Genomic DNA, 15327 nt, shown 5'->3' on the forward strand with positions numbered 1-15327 from the left:
ATTCCATCATAGCAACTTCCTAAGAGAAGTGGACATAGTAAAGTGCTAACCCATCCAATCACCAAGTGTGTTCCCCATCACACATCTGACACATGAGGACCATGTAATGAGTAGAACACCCCTTTCAAGTGGTTGCAACATCATGCATCAACCCACCAAGACACTAGGAAACATCAACAACGTCATGAAACATCTACCTCCTAACAATATCATCTAACCCCTTAGGGGACTAAAACCATCATCCATATCAAAGATAAGCATATATACCAAACCAAACCACAATGAAATAGTATGCTCCACGACCATCCATAAGTGCCACCAAGGGGTGATAACAAGGCGAGCACATGTGAGAAGACCACAAAGTAGCAAGCAAAATCATCCAACCAAGGAGGAGTGAGACTCCCCGAAGCCAAAGACCTCCAAGGGGCCAACATCAAATCTCCATCAATGTGACCAAAGTCACAAAGAGGAACCTCATAAAGTATGAGGAGATGTGAAGCATAAAAACTGATAGCTTGTTGACTTAATGTAAAAATACACGAGGTATTTAATAATAATAACTTATTATATATAAAAATGTATATGTGTTGATTGTTACAATGAGGACTCACATATATATACTTAAGCAGGTGTCCTTTCGTGACTGAGCATGTCTTCTAGACATGCCTTCTCACTTAACTTAATGACTATTTAACACAGCCAATATTTAATTATTTAATATTTATATTAATTTTATTTATCTTACTTGTTATGAATTATATTCATAACATAGCCCTTCCCTTTGGAAGCTTTGTCCTCAAAGCTTTAATGTTGTCGATTTTCTTCACTTAGTGTCTGTAGTCTCGATGTATACAATCTGGTCATCATTTCGCCATGTAGCTCATCAATGATATTCCCTAGAATTTGTTTTTTTTTTCATTTTTTTTTATAATAATGCTATTTTTTTAATAATATCTATATATATATATCTATATATATATATATATATAATTAAAATATATTAATTGATTAAATTATAATTACATATATATTTGTTATATAATTATATATTATATATTTATGTATTATATATAACTATAATTATATAGTATATAGCTAAGTTGCAGGAAACGTGGCCCTAGGGGGCGTTTCGCCAGGGGAAACGAAACGAAACGCGTTTCCCCGTACCGTACGGCCTGGAAACGCGTTTCCGGCTGTACGGCCACGTTTCCCGAAACGGAAACGTGGCCGTACGGCTGGAAACACGTTTCCAAGCCGTACGAGCCACGTTTCCCCAAAAAAAACATTTGTTTTTTAATTTTTTTTTTCTAATGTAGATCTCTTACATTTGTTTGCTCTAGTGTTGATATGCAGTTCATGGTAATGTTAACTTCTTAAAGTAAAAGTGATATTCTCCTTTATTTTTCATTTTCATCCTTTTACTTAAATTTTTAACATTACCATGAAATGACTCAGGATGTTTGAGAGTGGTTTCGCCGTCATTGGATTTCATATGGAGAAAGTAGAATTTTAGATCTTACTCAAAATCCAACAGACTTATCTGTTTTTCAGGATTTCAGGATTGGGGGGATTTCAATGTTTCCATTGGATTTTATCATGTACTAGGGTATGGAACTTGTATTTAATCGAGAGAACAAAGCCCTCTATGCAGGGGAGACTCCCAATAATCAAGAGAATGTACGGTACTAGGGTATGAAACTTGTATTTAATCAAGAGCACTAAGGTCATTCGACTATGTAGGAGGAGACTCCCAATCAACCACGAGACAAAAAGTTAGAAATTTCTCGTGGCTGATTTTGGATATTTCTATTTTCATTATGTGATTATTCATGAGTAAATGTGATGTAAATTTAGATACTTATAGTCTATGCATTGACAATTGACAATTTTATCTTAATGTAATAAATTAGAATGTATCATATATGCTTTATGATTGCACATATTTCTTAAATTCCTAATATATATATATATATATATTCGCGTTTCCCCGTTTCCAAAATTTGGGGAGGTCGCATTTCGTATCGCTTCCCATTTCGGAAACTCGTACCCGTTTCCCCGTTTCATGCAACCTTGGTATATAGTATTCGATTAAATTAATTTAACTCCAACTCTGCTGAACGATTGCGTCGACAGATCCTTGGTCATGACGGTTGACCCTACCCATTGTTCCGATATCAAACCAAACCACGCTTGCAGCATAGACGAGCGGTTAGTCTTGGTCAGAAACCGTGACGGCATGGTGACTCCGCAAAGCCACACGCCTATTTGCGGAGGTTGTTTGACTGACGTTTATCAGCGCGGTGTACACAATCAGCACGACAGACCATCACAGGGTTGTACGTCGGCACATTCCTAGTCACGTCCTCGGACTTGCAGACAACATCGGTGGCTGGATCTTGTGTGTGCTCGTAATTATGAACAATCTCGACTGGGAAGATAAAATGGTAGGTCGTACCGTGCTCTACAGCATCACTCTTAGTCCAAATCTTCCCTTTCATAAGCTTTGTAAATTCCTTTGAGATTGGCCAGCTAAGGCCACTACCTACAATGTTGAGCAAAACGTGAAGAATCCTAATCTCGTCTCCTACAACAGTTTGGGGCAGGCTTTGGTGTGCCATGAAGGTTAATTGAAGGCCCTTAGAAGTGGCAGCGGGCTCAAGCAAAATTTTAGCTACATGAATGAGTTCCGGGAGGAGAAATTTGTTAGAGTTCAAGCGAAGGTTATCGAACTATGGTCTTGAAAAGTCTAGTATTTCATCCATAAGCTTGGATATAACTTTGTTGCTTCTCTGCATAATACCCATTGTTTTAGGGATTTCTTCTTTGACAACAGTTAACTGGGGTCACTGACCTGGAGTGGATTTTCCCATTCCTGTTGCCTTTTTTTTTGAAGACATATATGAAGTAAAATCATCCCCAACATGGTCTGGATACATGAGTTGCTGTCTTGAAGATGTCAAATAGGAATTCGTATAGAATGCTCTCTGATTTAGCAACTTCTGTCTACCATCATAATCTACTGAATTTACTTTCTGCCTAGAAGGTTGTCCAAATCCAACCAAGGTATGACTGCCATTAACATTTGATACCCTTTGTTGATTACCAACAAAATTAGAGTAAAAAATTACACGACTAGGACAACTAGCCCCTGTTGAGCTTAATTTTCTCAGATGTAGCAACCAAACACTGTTGTAATTATGGCTTGGGTTCTTCTTTTCGGCTTCATCACTTTCACTGTCACCAGAGAACTCTTTATACTGCCTGTTATCAATACTTCTATGCATTGATACTACCTCTCTGCATCCGCCTTGTTGTCTTCTTATTCTACTATTTTTAATGGGGATTGGTATTTCAAGTTTAAATGTCTTGGGGCAGAGTTTATATTTTCTATATTGTAGTTTTCTATTCCAATAACTTACATGGTTGATTTTAAAATATCTGTTTATAGGTGTGTTTCATCACCATTAAATCCTCCCTTGCATTCTCTATAAATTTTTAGGTTGTTGTTCATTTGATTAGTCTCATTTTGTTCATTCATTTTATACTGTTTTACATCCTCTTTCATAAATTCTATATCTTCAAAACCCTGCTTTTTCTCAAGAGCCACCGATGGTAGATTTTCATTGACATCTTTCAACAAGGATAAATCTAATATCCTTTCATTGTCAATATCTACAATAGCTTGCTCTTTCTCCAGAGTCACAGATGGTAGTTTTTCATTGACGACTTCTTCTTCGTTGATATGATATTGTACATCTCCTTGTTTCTCAATATAGTCCTCATCTTGATTTTGTTTCGTTTCTCCATTGTTGCTATCATATTCCTTACTATCGATTTCCTTTTGACATGCTTTAACTTCTGCAATGATTTTTTTAAACACTGAAATGCTTCTTGAATTTTGCTAAACTGCTCAACGCATTCTGGAGTGAATGTAATGGCACATTATGCGGCGAACAATGCTCAAAGACCTGCATGATTATATTGTGTGCCATGGATCTGATACCACTGAAGCATAAAAACCGATAGCTTGTTGACTTAATGTAAAAATACACGAGGTATTTAATAATATTAATTTCTTATATATAAAAATGTATATGTGTTGATTGTTACAATGAGGACCCGCCTATATATACCTAAGTAGGTGTCCTTTCATGACTGGGCATGTCTTCTAGACATGCCTTTTCACTTAACTTAATGACTGTTTAACATAACCAATATTTAATTATTTAATATTTATATTAATTTTATCTATCTCACTTGTTATGAATTATATTCATAACAAGATACGACAACCACAAATAACTAAATTAAGTCATTTGGTATCAAAAGTACATCAAGCAATAATGGAAATGTAGGAGGGTTCCAAAGCATCCCCAAGGGAAAGACAAAAAGTGAGATTGTAGGGTGATAAGGGAATAAAATTCAAAGCCATTATTGGTCTCATTGTCACAAGCATTGTTCACCCAATATATCATCTTCCCGTTGGCTTCTGTTTGACAATATTGGCTTATATATTTCCCATTAACCTTTCCATATTGGCTTCATTCAAGGTCTCATATTCTTGGGGCTTGTGCTGTTGGAAATCAATAGGTGGGCAATTAAGTAGCGAGCACCATAGAGTAATAACTCAACAAATTAAAGATAGAGACAACAATGTTTACATGGTAAAACCTTCAAAAAGGGAAACATCCATAGAGGAACAAGTAAGTTGTATTACTATTCAAGAAAGGCTACATCTAGTACAATACTTTGTTATCCCAATATTCTACTTTGTAATGTGGCATTACATCAACATCACCAACAAATGGACCAATAAGGTGAAAGGACACATCAAGTGTCAATACAATCTAGAATATGAGGATTGTTAGATCATTGATGTACAAGATAGAATGGTGATTGTTGGATAACTCTAGTACAAAAGCACACTAAAGAAACACACTAGAAGCACACTTAATAGTACTTAGACAAAATTTGTTTTAAGCCACCCCTAATGTCTAATATACTAATAACCCCCTTTAAAAACAACATGGGATAGGAAAAATGGTTTACAAAGTAGCAAAAGGAGAGGGAGGGAGGCATTATGCGTATGCCCCCTTAATGTCAACTTTTTTCGCATCTAAAACAGATCAAAGATGAAAAAGGATGTCATATGTACTTTATGTGTAGGGTGTTGTTGTATAATTTGATACTAAGCAAGCTGTAGGAAAACAATGCCTAGCCAATGGCAATGTTGAAGTTGGAAGTGATATTATAAAGTCGCTACACGTGTCAAAGATCAAGAGTTCTCCAACCAAACCAGAAAACATAACTCTAAACAACACATGCTAAGGTGGAATTCCTTCGTAAGAGTTACATGTCTAAAGGAAGCAAAACAAATTTCCATCATAATTGTCAAGAGAACTGGAAGTGCGGATGTTGGAAAGATGAATGCAGAGGCTCCAAAAGGCAAAAAATTGTCGATGATCCACAATAATGCTTCAAACAATCCAAGAATCATGTAGAAGCTAAAAGTGGTCTAATGTTGTTGCAACTTGAAAGATCGATGGAAGTGTGCTTCAAGAAATTAAAGAGAGCTGATGCATCTCTTTTAAAAGAGTAAAAAACTCGTCTAGTGCTCCAAGTAACACATGACCTGAAATATGCATATGTCAAAGGAAGCACCATGAATATGCTAGCATAATAGCATGGAGCTAAAGTTTGAAAAGGATTCATTGTAGAGGCACAAAAAATGCAAGACATTGACAATGATCAAGATAACAGACTGTAAAAATAGTCTTGGAATATTCAACAATACTGGGATGGGGGGTGAATCAGTATTAACAATTTTTAACATCAAAAACTTGTAAATGCATCCACAAATATAAAGTAAAGCACATAAATATAGAGAGCCCAAATATTTTTACATGGAAGCCCAAAGCGGAAAAAACCGCATAATGGTTTTCTTAATATATGTAAAGAGTATATTCAAATTTATCAGCACCAACTGAAATGAAGAACCAACTCCCCGGTTTATCAGCACCAACTCCTTGGTTTATCAACACCAATTGAAAGGAAGCACCAACTCCTTGATTTATCAACACCAAAACTTGTACAAGAGTCAATATTAGTCAAAGAAAGTGTGCCCTCTTAGCAGCTGCTCCTCTGTCCTTCACACAAGCTCCCAGTTTCCCAAACACAACCTTCTTAGCAACAAAACTTACCTCAACACATGATCCTTGAACGCGCCCTCAATAAGCCCCAAACCAAGATTGTAACTTGGATTTTAATGCACCTAAACTTGACCCTTGAGAATTAGAACTTGACTTCTAAAACTTTTGCCTCCTCCATAGGGTTCAGCCTCCTCAATGGAGAACAATGTTAAATATTCAAAAATAGCCCTGAAACTCACCTTCAAACACAACAAAATTTGGCCCTCAAAACAGGCTTGAGTTTGGCCTTCTTTGTACCAAAACTTTGGTACTGAAATTTAGTGTCAACAAGGACACATCACTGCTCTCATGACAGGCTTGAAACTTCACCTTCCACATTGGAATTCGACCCTCTACACAGAGTTGAAATTCGACCTTCAAAGGGGATAGTATTCGACCCTCAAGAACAGGTCTGTAATCATATTTTAACCAGGACCAGAAACCTTCAAAAAATGTGCCGAAAATCCTTCCAAAATAAGCCAAAAACCCTTTCCAAAATAAGCCAAAAACGCTTCAAAAATCCTTCCCCAGAAAGTCTCTCCAAATCAACTCCTCTTCACTTCTGGTTCATGAGGTATGAACCTCATAACTTCTCTTCTTTGCTTGTTTGAACAGATCCGAAATTGCTTGACCGAGTGACGTGAAATGCTCCTTCTCACGTCTATTTATTGTGCATTCGAGGTCTAGACTTGTCCATTGGATGGACTGGCTTGTGCAACTTGCAAAATGTATAGTAAATATTCAAAAAATATTTCTCTTCAACCACGAGGAGTTAGACGGAGTGCCATATACCATTGGAAAGGTCTTGGAATAAGCTTTCCAACCATATATGTTATGCTTCCATTAGAACTAGGTAAATGAATGAAAAATACATTCCAAGATGGGGTATCCAAATTGGGCTTTGAAAATCCAAAATCGATATTTCAAAATGTGCTATTTGAATATGTAAATTTCTTTTTCATTTGGACAACCTTTGACATCAATGACAACTTCTTTTGACACAAAGGAGTGTCAATGTGCAAGCCTAGAAGCAAACGCCACAATTGCAAATATGGTTGATGCAATAAAGTTGAAGAAGATTGGATGCAGATATGGATGAAATGGAAAAACTTTGATAATGATCAACATAAGGGGCTCAAAGTAGAAGAGTTGTGCTAGTTTAATAAAGCTAGTCCAAGGTGCTTCGTGAAAGAGAGGTGTGTTAATTTAATAAAGATAGTCAATACATTTCATGAAAAATACGCTGACATTTAAGTTGTCAAGATGGTTGATGTGCTAATATTGAAAGATTGGATTCATAGGCAAGAAAAGGGAAAAATGGTCATCAATCAACAAAGTCACTCTACAAAGACAATTGTGCAAACTACTACGCTGGAAGCAAACGCCTTGTTTTCAAGATGGATATTGCATTGAAGTTGAAGAGGATCATGTTGAATTTTTTAGCTACGAAAGGTTTTCTACATTGGCTTGGTGTCTTAACATGTTGAAGAAGTTTGATTCTCTCTTTAGATGCTCGCTTGGTGGAGTAAGTGACTTTATTATTTTTTCCCAAGGTTAACCTTAGGAAAAGTATGATAATTGGAGTAATTAATTATTGTGGACTATTAAGCAAATGTTCTATGGATAAATAATAAATTTTTTAAAGTGACTTAGATTTAATCTCAGCCATTGATCTCAAGAGAGGCTTATGATGCAATCCTAGCCATTGAGATTAAAGTTAGAGATTATTTGCTTAATGAAGTGATAAAGTGAATCTAATGGAGAGGTGAAGACACCATTATGTACTTCTGAAAGTGATCTTTTTAAGAGGAGTGGGAGAGGCTCTAGTTGAATGAAGAAGATTGATGAGGAATTATCGGGAGTATTTTCGGATAAATTCAAGCGAAGCTGAGCAAGAAGAGAAGGACCGAGCCGACGAGTTGATTTGTTGTGGTGGTCGAGTTATTTCCTTGGGTTGATTTGACAGGTGCATAGGTCATATGATTTTTAGAGAGACCATGAGCAGGGAGAGAGGGTTGAGAGCACTCCAAGGAGACCAAATTTGTCTTGGGGCTGATTCCACTTCAACATTTGAGTTTTTGGGTAGCCATAGTTTTTAGGGGGGCGAGTTTCAAGTTTCCCTTTAGCGGCTATTTCTTTAAGTAATTTTTTATGGGTCAAAAGCCATTATTTTCTAGATTTAATATAAGTGATGGAAAAACAATTTGGGTCAAATTTATTTGTTCTTGTGGCTGATTCTCTTGTGATTTTCGCATTGCATTTTAAGTTACTATACTAATATATTTAATATTTGGCAAATTCATAAATATTTGAGATAAATATTTTTTGGGGCTTTAATAAGTTGTTGAAGTAAAATAAGTTAGTTCTGATATGAGAAAAATTAACATGGTATCAGAGCAATAAAATCTCTAGGGGAGAGATCAAAGATAATAAGGGTTTTACAATAACAAAATTTTTATTTTGCAACTAGGGTTTTGTGGCCAAGGTTGATCAAGCAATATGTCATGAAGTCTAAGTTATGAAGACAGGTTGGAAGGGGCCGGTCAATTGAGTCCATGGAAGGAACAAATCTCCATTGTTTTGGAGGTGAACAACTTGTGGGAACTTGCAAGCACGAAGATCTAGGTTCCTACAAACCTTGTCCAAGCAATTGAACACAAGTTGAACGATGTGAAGGCAAGGGGAATTATTTTGGATGGTGCGAAGGATCATGTGATCCCTCACATAACAGGGAAGGACACAACGCATAAGATGTAGGTGGCCTTGACTAGTCTATACCAGAGTATAAATGGGAATAGGAAAATGGTGTTGAGACAGAAGCTTAACAACATTCGTATGAACAGATCAAAGACCGTGACCTTATTTCTCACTAGGATCTAGCTGGTTTGTGATGAGCTATTAGTTGTGGGAGAAGTTGTGAGTGATTCAGAGTTAGTGAAGGTAGCTTTGAAGGGTTGTGCTAAGCAATGGACCATCTCTGTGGAGGGGATCCTTGCTAGACAACTTCTTGATTGGAGTTGGTAGTGAGATGACTTCATCCATAAATAAATTTTGGAGAGTTCAATAACTAGTGGACAATGGTGGAGTGGATGTGGGGATGAGGAACTTGCTCTTGTTGTGCAAGCTAAGATGGGCAAGGGAAGGCCAAGCAAAGCTAGGGTGGAGGAGGATCTTTCGCAAGGAAAGAAGGAGAAGGACATTAGCAATGTTAAGTGCTTTGCATGTCACAAGTTTGGCCATTATGCCAGACAATGTCCCAACAAGAAGAAGGGCAAAGGGAAGACATCCATGGAAACCTCAACACAAATGGATGAGTTGGTTGAGAAGTTCAAGAACTTTGCCTTGGTGTCATGCCTTTCTAGTACTGTTACAAGGGGTGTGGCTTGTGGATAATGGAGCATCTTGCCACATGAATAGATCTTTGAATATCTTCATAGTATGGCCAAGGAGCTTAGAGATTTACATGTGGACCTTGGTGACAACAACTAGGTATGTAGTATACGAAATTGGCAACATATAGTTTTAGATTGTCTCAAGGAGTATCATGGAGGTGGAGGTGATGTTTATACTAGGGTTGGAGAAGATCTCCTTTTAGTTTCGACCATGGTGGACAAAGGACTAGAGGTCAGCTTCATGTGAGGTGAAGTAGCTATTAGGTGGAAAAGGGATGATGCTAGCACGAGGCGAGTCATGGGGAGCAAGGAGAAAAATCTATACCTATTGAGAGGTCAGCCAGTGAAGGCCCTTGTACATGATAGAGACAACCAATGCGAGATTTGGCACAAGAGGATGGGACATCTTCACTACAAGGCTCTTCCTATGTTACGAAGGATGGTTACAAGTTTTTCGGATATTAAGGTGGAACAGGAGGGCGTGTGTAAAGGGTGCGTGCTTAGTAAGCATGCTAAGAGAACCTTTCCTCACAACGAGATCAAGTTCAAAGGAGTGTTGGACTTGGTGCATTCAAATATATGTGGTCCTATGGCAGTGGAATCAATCACAGGGTCTAGGTACTTTATGACATTGATAGATGACTATTCTAGGAAGACTTGGGTATACTTACTGAAGGCCAAGGGTGAGGTCTTAAAGTCGATTTCAAGAGTTCAAAGCTCTCGTGGAGAAATAGATTGAGAAGAAGATTAAGGTATTGAGATTTGATATGTTGAAATATGGTTGTCATTGATGTCAACCCAAGAAGTGCCATAAGAAGCCTCGCCTTTGATGACAAATATGACAAGGCAAAACAAGAGTTTTGTGGTCAAGGTCACCCTCATTGTATAGTCCTTGTCATGCCAATTCTAACGATATGTGGCATGCCTCGTAACTCCTCACGATTGAGGAGATATGTTCAATCATAGATCGCTGCCGCCTTCATATGGTTAAAGTCCCCAAATGCTAGATGATGTGGGAAGTTGTTTTTGAATTAATTTTCTTAACCTCATCCACGAAGATGGTCAAAGGTGTTTATTTTTATGGTTTCTAATTAAATTTAGGCTCTAAAAGAGGTCAACCTCACATTTTGGCTCTATATTTAGTTTTAAATTCAAATTTCATTAGGTCGGCTTTGGTTAATTAAGGCCTAGTCGACCCCTCCAATAGCCCTCTCATCAAGTATATATATAGGGTATATTAGCCCTCCAAAAACATATCTCCCGCATTGTTCTTTTGAGAATTATTTCAGAGATTATTTCGGCCTTGTGGAGCAATGTCTGATTTTAAGGGTGGACCAAAAATATAGTGGGTGTTGGCACGTTTTTCTTTGTTTTCTGGTCTTGGAATTCACCGGTTTCTTAGGTCAGTCGACCTCCTTTATGGGTTAGCTCGAGCTCAATCCGAAGTACATATTCTGAGGTTACAACTGGAAAATTTGTGATGTTTTCTTGGGATCCTTTTGAATTCATCTGAAGTAGTTTGAGTGCACATTCATACGCAGACTCCGAGGCACAAATTCACATATATCTGAGGCATTCAACGTAATAGTTTTGTTCATCTCCACGGCCTTTAATCAAGCACATCTTAAGCAGATCTAGGGTTTCTCTTTTGATTTTTTTCATGGTGATTCGTTGGGACCTATGTTGCAGGAAACGCTGGTCCCAACGGCGTTTCTGTGCTGAAACGAAACTGAAACATGGAAACACATTTGGTACGGCTTGGAAACGTGTTTCAGGCCATACTGGCATGTTTCACGTGGGGGAAACGTGGCCCAGTACGGCCTGAAATTCGTTTCCAGGTCGTACGACCGCTTTTCCACCTTTAAGTTGTGATTTTTTTTTTTTTTAAGTTTATTGGGCGAATAAAATATCTTTTGGATGCTTCTAGATGGCTCTTACAAGTTATAAAAAGACTCTCACCTCATTCCCTCATCACATGCATTGAGCAAGTCGTTTCACTTGGAGACGGACGATTTTAGAAAGGAGAAAAGAAGAAGACAGCAGTGGTTTCAGCTAGGGCGTTTTCAACAGTAAGCAAAGGAGATTTCAGCAGCAAGAGAAAGAGATTTCACAAGCAGATTTGAAGTGCGGAGTTTCTCGCTATGACATTCTTGGTTTTTGGCTCAACTATAGCCATATCTCTCGTCTTTTCTGGCATTTTGGGGTAGCTTCAACTACAAAAAAATAATTTGGATAAGAAGCATTCATTTTCTTAGTTTTTTCCCACTATTTCTTCTATTTTTCGAGGGTTTATGCTTCTGAATATATGAAAAACGTTTTTTCTTTATGGATTTGTTTTTTTAATTTTTTTTTTTGCAGCAATGGTTTTCAACCAAGGTGCAAGTTCAAGCCCCAAGTCCAACCCAAGGGCTGAATTTGAGGTTCATTTTTGAGACTTGTATAATTTACATGTATGTTTTAGTAACAATCAATGCCAGTGTTTTGATATGAGTATATTCTGATAACCAAATAGTGATGAAATTTCTGGAGCAGGCAATAAACCTGTTATTCCGTTGTTTTAGCACCAGGTAAGTCTCATTGAACAATGAATGAAGAGAACTTAGTTAGGCAGTGGCTGTAATTACAGTGTTTGGGTGCCTGAATTTCCATTGTGTTCCTCTTTTATTTACTTTGACCATGGCATCGAGCCACAAGTTTTTACTGCAGAAAAATTGTGCATAACTCTCCCAAGTTATATGTTTGTACTTTGTAGTTAATTTTGCTTTAGCACGTTTGCCAAACTTGATGTCATAATTGTAAGATGCAGTCAATGTTGTCAATTCTTCGTTGTCTGTGATACAGAGTTGGGGATTGCCCACATGATTGACATTCTGGTTGTAGATATTGTTGAGATGTGTTTATGTGTTGAGAACATTTCTTTTGCACCTCAAACATTGCCCTTTTTGTTCTACACACCAAATGTTATCCTAATAATTATAATGGCCATTGATATTTTGAACATTAATAGCTATCAGGTAAGTCTTATCTACCCCGCAAAGCTTTGAATATGATGCTAAAAGGTATCAATTCTTTTTGTCCTTAAGAAACATGGCTTTTATATTTTTGTAGCTGCACTTTATAAGTAATCTGACTGAGAAACAGCTATGAAGGGAGATTTATCTATATACCTTTGTGGTGAAGTACAGATACTATACAATAAAAACTACTAGATTATTTTAGTGCAAGAGCACAATCTATTAGTATACAAATATTTGAGGGAAGCTGAGACTACTGTGTTCTTTATTTTCATTATCAAATTTGGAAGCAGTTAGTGTAAAATGAGTTGAAACTTAAAATCTATCCTTTCTGTTAAGCCTCTAGGATGCTACCTTGCAGGACAATTTTACTTGTGCTTTCATGACTTGTAGTTGGATAAGAGGCGGGTTCAGATACATCATACAACTGATTATGATACATTCACTCTGCTTTGCAATTAGCTGATGAGAGTTTCTTGAGAAGTTTTTACGTAAATTATATTATTATAGATTTAAACTATATAAAAAAGTATACATAAATCAGGGATATGGGAAATGGAAGAATCACTCATGAAAAGGATTCTGATTAAACTTTAATATTTGTTAGTTAAGTTGACATGTTGGCTTTTGGTTTGCAGGATACGGCGCACTGATACTGTTACGTGCAGGTGTCTATTTAATTGAAATAGATGGCTATTATACAAGGTCAAAATTATTGCCATTGATATAAGTTTTTTTACGTCATCTCTTATATTGCTTGGCCTTGGTTGATGGACCAGATTGTATTTTTTTGATTGGGTCGAATTTATGATTTCTAATGCTGCTGCTACATTGAGACTCGAGATTGAATACAATTTTAGCAGGAAGATACTTTTTAGAAAATATTAACAGCAGTATTGCCTTCAGGGTGAAGGCAATAGGTTGGATTCAGCCTTTTCCCTCTTTTATTGAATAAGCATTGCAGCAAAGGGATAGTATGAACAGAATTAGCAAGCTTTAGTCACTTAATCACTTCCACCAACTTTGGTTAAGAACGAGACAAGTTCGGTTTATGAGGGTTTGGAGTGGTGCCTGTTCTTTTTGCTGATAAACCACCATGTTTTCTGATAGTGTTGAAGATTTTGATAATCTTCCATGGACCTATTTTGTGATCTTACCATCTGAAATATGCGGTTACCTTTGTTCTACAGTTAAAGGAAAGCCCGTTGAATAATAGACTCAATGCGTCCAGCATGTAGTTCTAATCTTAATATTCTGACTTCTACTATTACGAGGCTACTTTTGTCAGGCCGCATGCAAATAAAGAGTTCGACTTTTAAAACACATTATCACGGTTCTAGATTATTATGCACAACTTGTTTCAACAGCAATTATCTTCTTGCTACTCATTGGCTGATAAGGTACAAGGCTTTAGCTATCACAACTTTAACTAGTAGTTGGTTAGAAAGCGGTGTTGTGATTGTTTGTCTCTTAGAAAATGAAATATAGTATAATAAATCCAGACCCAACATTCCTTGCTTTGGAGTATGATGAGAACCGAATTGGACTGGACCAAAGCTTTGCGAGCAAGTCATGTACATATGATTGAATGAATGTGGCACAATTTTGTTCTTCACGATTTAAAGAAATTAAACCAAATAAGAACAGTAACACAATCGAAAAACAACCTATTTTTTTTTGACCAAAGCAATTTTATCAAGAGATAGGGTTATGTCATAAAAGCTTGTAGCTCGTGTATCAGAGATTCTTGCGAACAATGCTAGATCACGAATACTGTCTATTTCCAGAAAACTTTATGTTTTACTTGAATGTTGAATTTAATAGCGACATACTGTTTGGCAACATAATAGGCTTAGCCTATTTGACAAAGATTTTATATCTTTACAATAAGAAGAAAGCATGCATGGATTTGGTCTACTTGAATATGCTTCTTAACGCTTAATATGTATTTTTTGTTCTGGCTTTGAAATACTTGAAAGATGTAAATAACAAGAAATATTAGTGGTAAAGATTAAGGTTGACTATGGGAAGCAAAAGTAAAATAATTACAAAAATGTGCATGCTAGTACGAGGTAAGGGTAATTAATGTTTATATTTTTTTGTTATGGCTTTGAAATACTTGAAGGATGTAAATAACAAGAAATATTACTGGTAAAGATTAAGGTTGAATGTGGGAGGGAAAGGTAAAATAATTACAGAAATGTGCATTCTGGTACGAGGTAAAGATATATAACGTGAGGTTGGCCCTTGTGGAAATATTTATGTATTTGGACGAGGGAGACAAGAGGCTTTACTGTTTTATAACAGCACTAAATATTGTTTTTAACTTTTAGCCACATTTTTATTGCATTTAAAATTTATTGCATTAAAAGTGCAATATGTGCTTTTTAATGGAAATATAAAGGTTTAAATTATTGTTTTTAACTTTTAGCCACATTTTTATTGCATTTAAAATTTATTGCATTAAAAGTGCAATATGTGCTTTTTAATGGAAATATAAAGGTTTAAATTATTGTAGAGAGAGAATTATACATTAATACACAAATCAGTTATAGGCCCTTCAATTTTTTTATGGGGTCTTATTTGTTGAAATATGTAACTAGGTTCGATTTTAATAATTACATATGTAATCATGATTTTATATATTTGATGTAAATAGAAAAATAAAATCATTATTGTCATTCTTGAGGCATGTGTTTCATGCTCAAGGTTATTTGATTTATAGGTCAATCA

At 36.4% G+C, this 15327-nt stretch overlaps 1 protein-coding gene across 1 annotated transcript in view; it reads left to right on the forward strand.

Moving 5' to 3' along the window:
* The window catches only part of LOC149184456 (MICOS complex subunit MIC10-like), a 119950-nt gene extending 106033 nt beyond the window's left edge, over nt 1–13917 (forward strand). The window contains exon 3 of the mRNA XM_089417492.1: nt 13233–13917. Coding sequence (XP_089273618.1) covers nt 13233–13247 — 15 coding nt within the window. The 3' untranslated portion in view covers nt 13248–13917. The remainder of the gene's footprint in view (nt 1–13232) is intronic.
* Nucleotides 13918–15327: the final 1410 nt, after the last annotated feature.

Source organism: Pinus tabuliformis, chromosome 3_2, assembly GCF_031772625.1.
Source record: "Pinus tabuliformis cultivar Carrire ecotype Pingquan chromosome 3_2, CPIR1, whole genome shotgun sequence".
Taxonomy (NCBI): Eukaryota; Viridiplantae; Streptophyta; class Pinopsida; order Pinales; family Pinaceae; genus Pinus; species Pinus tabuliformis.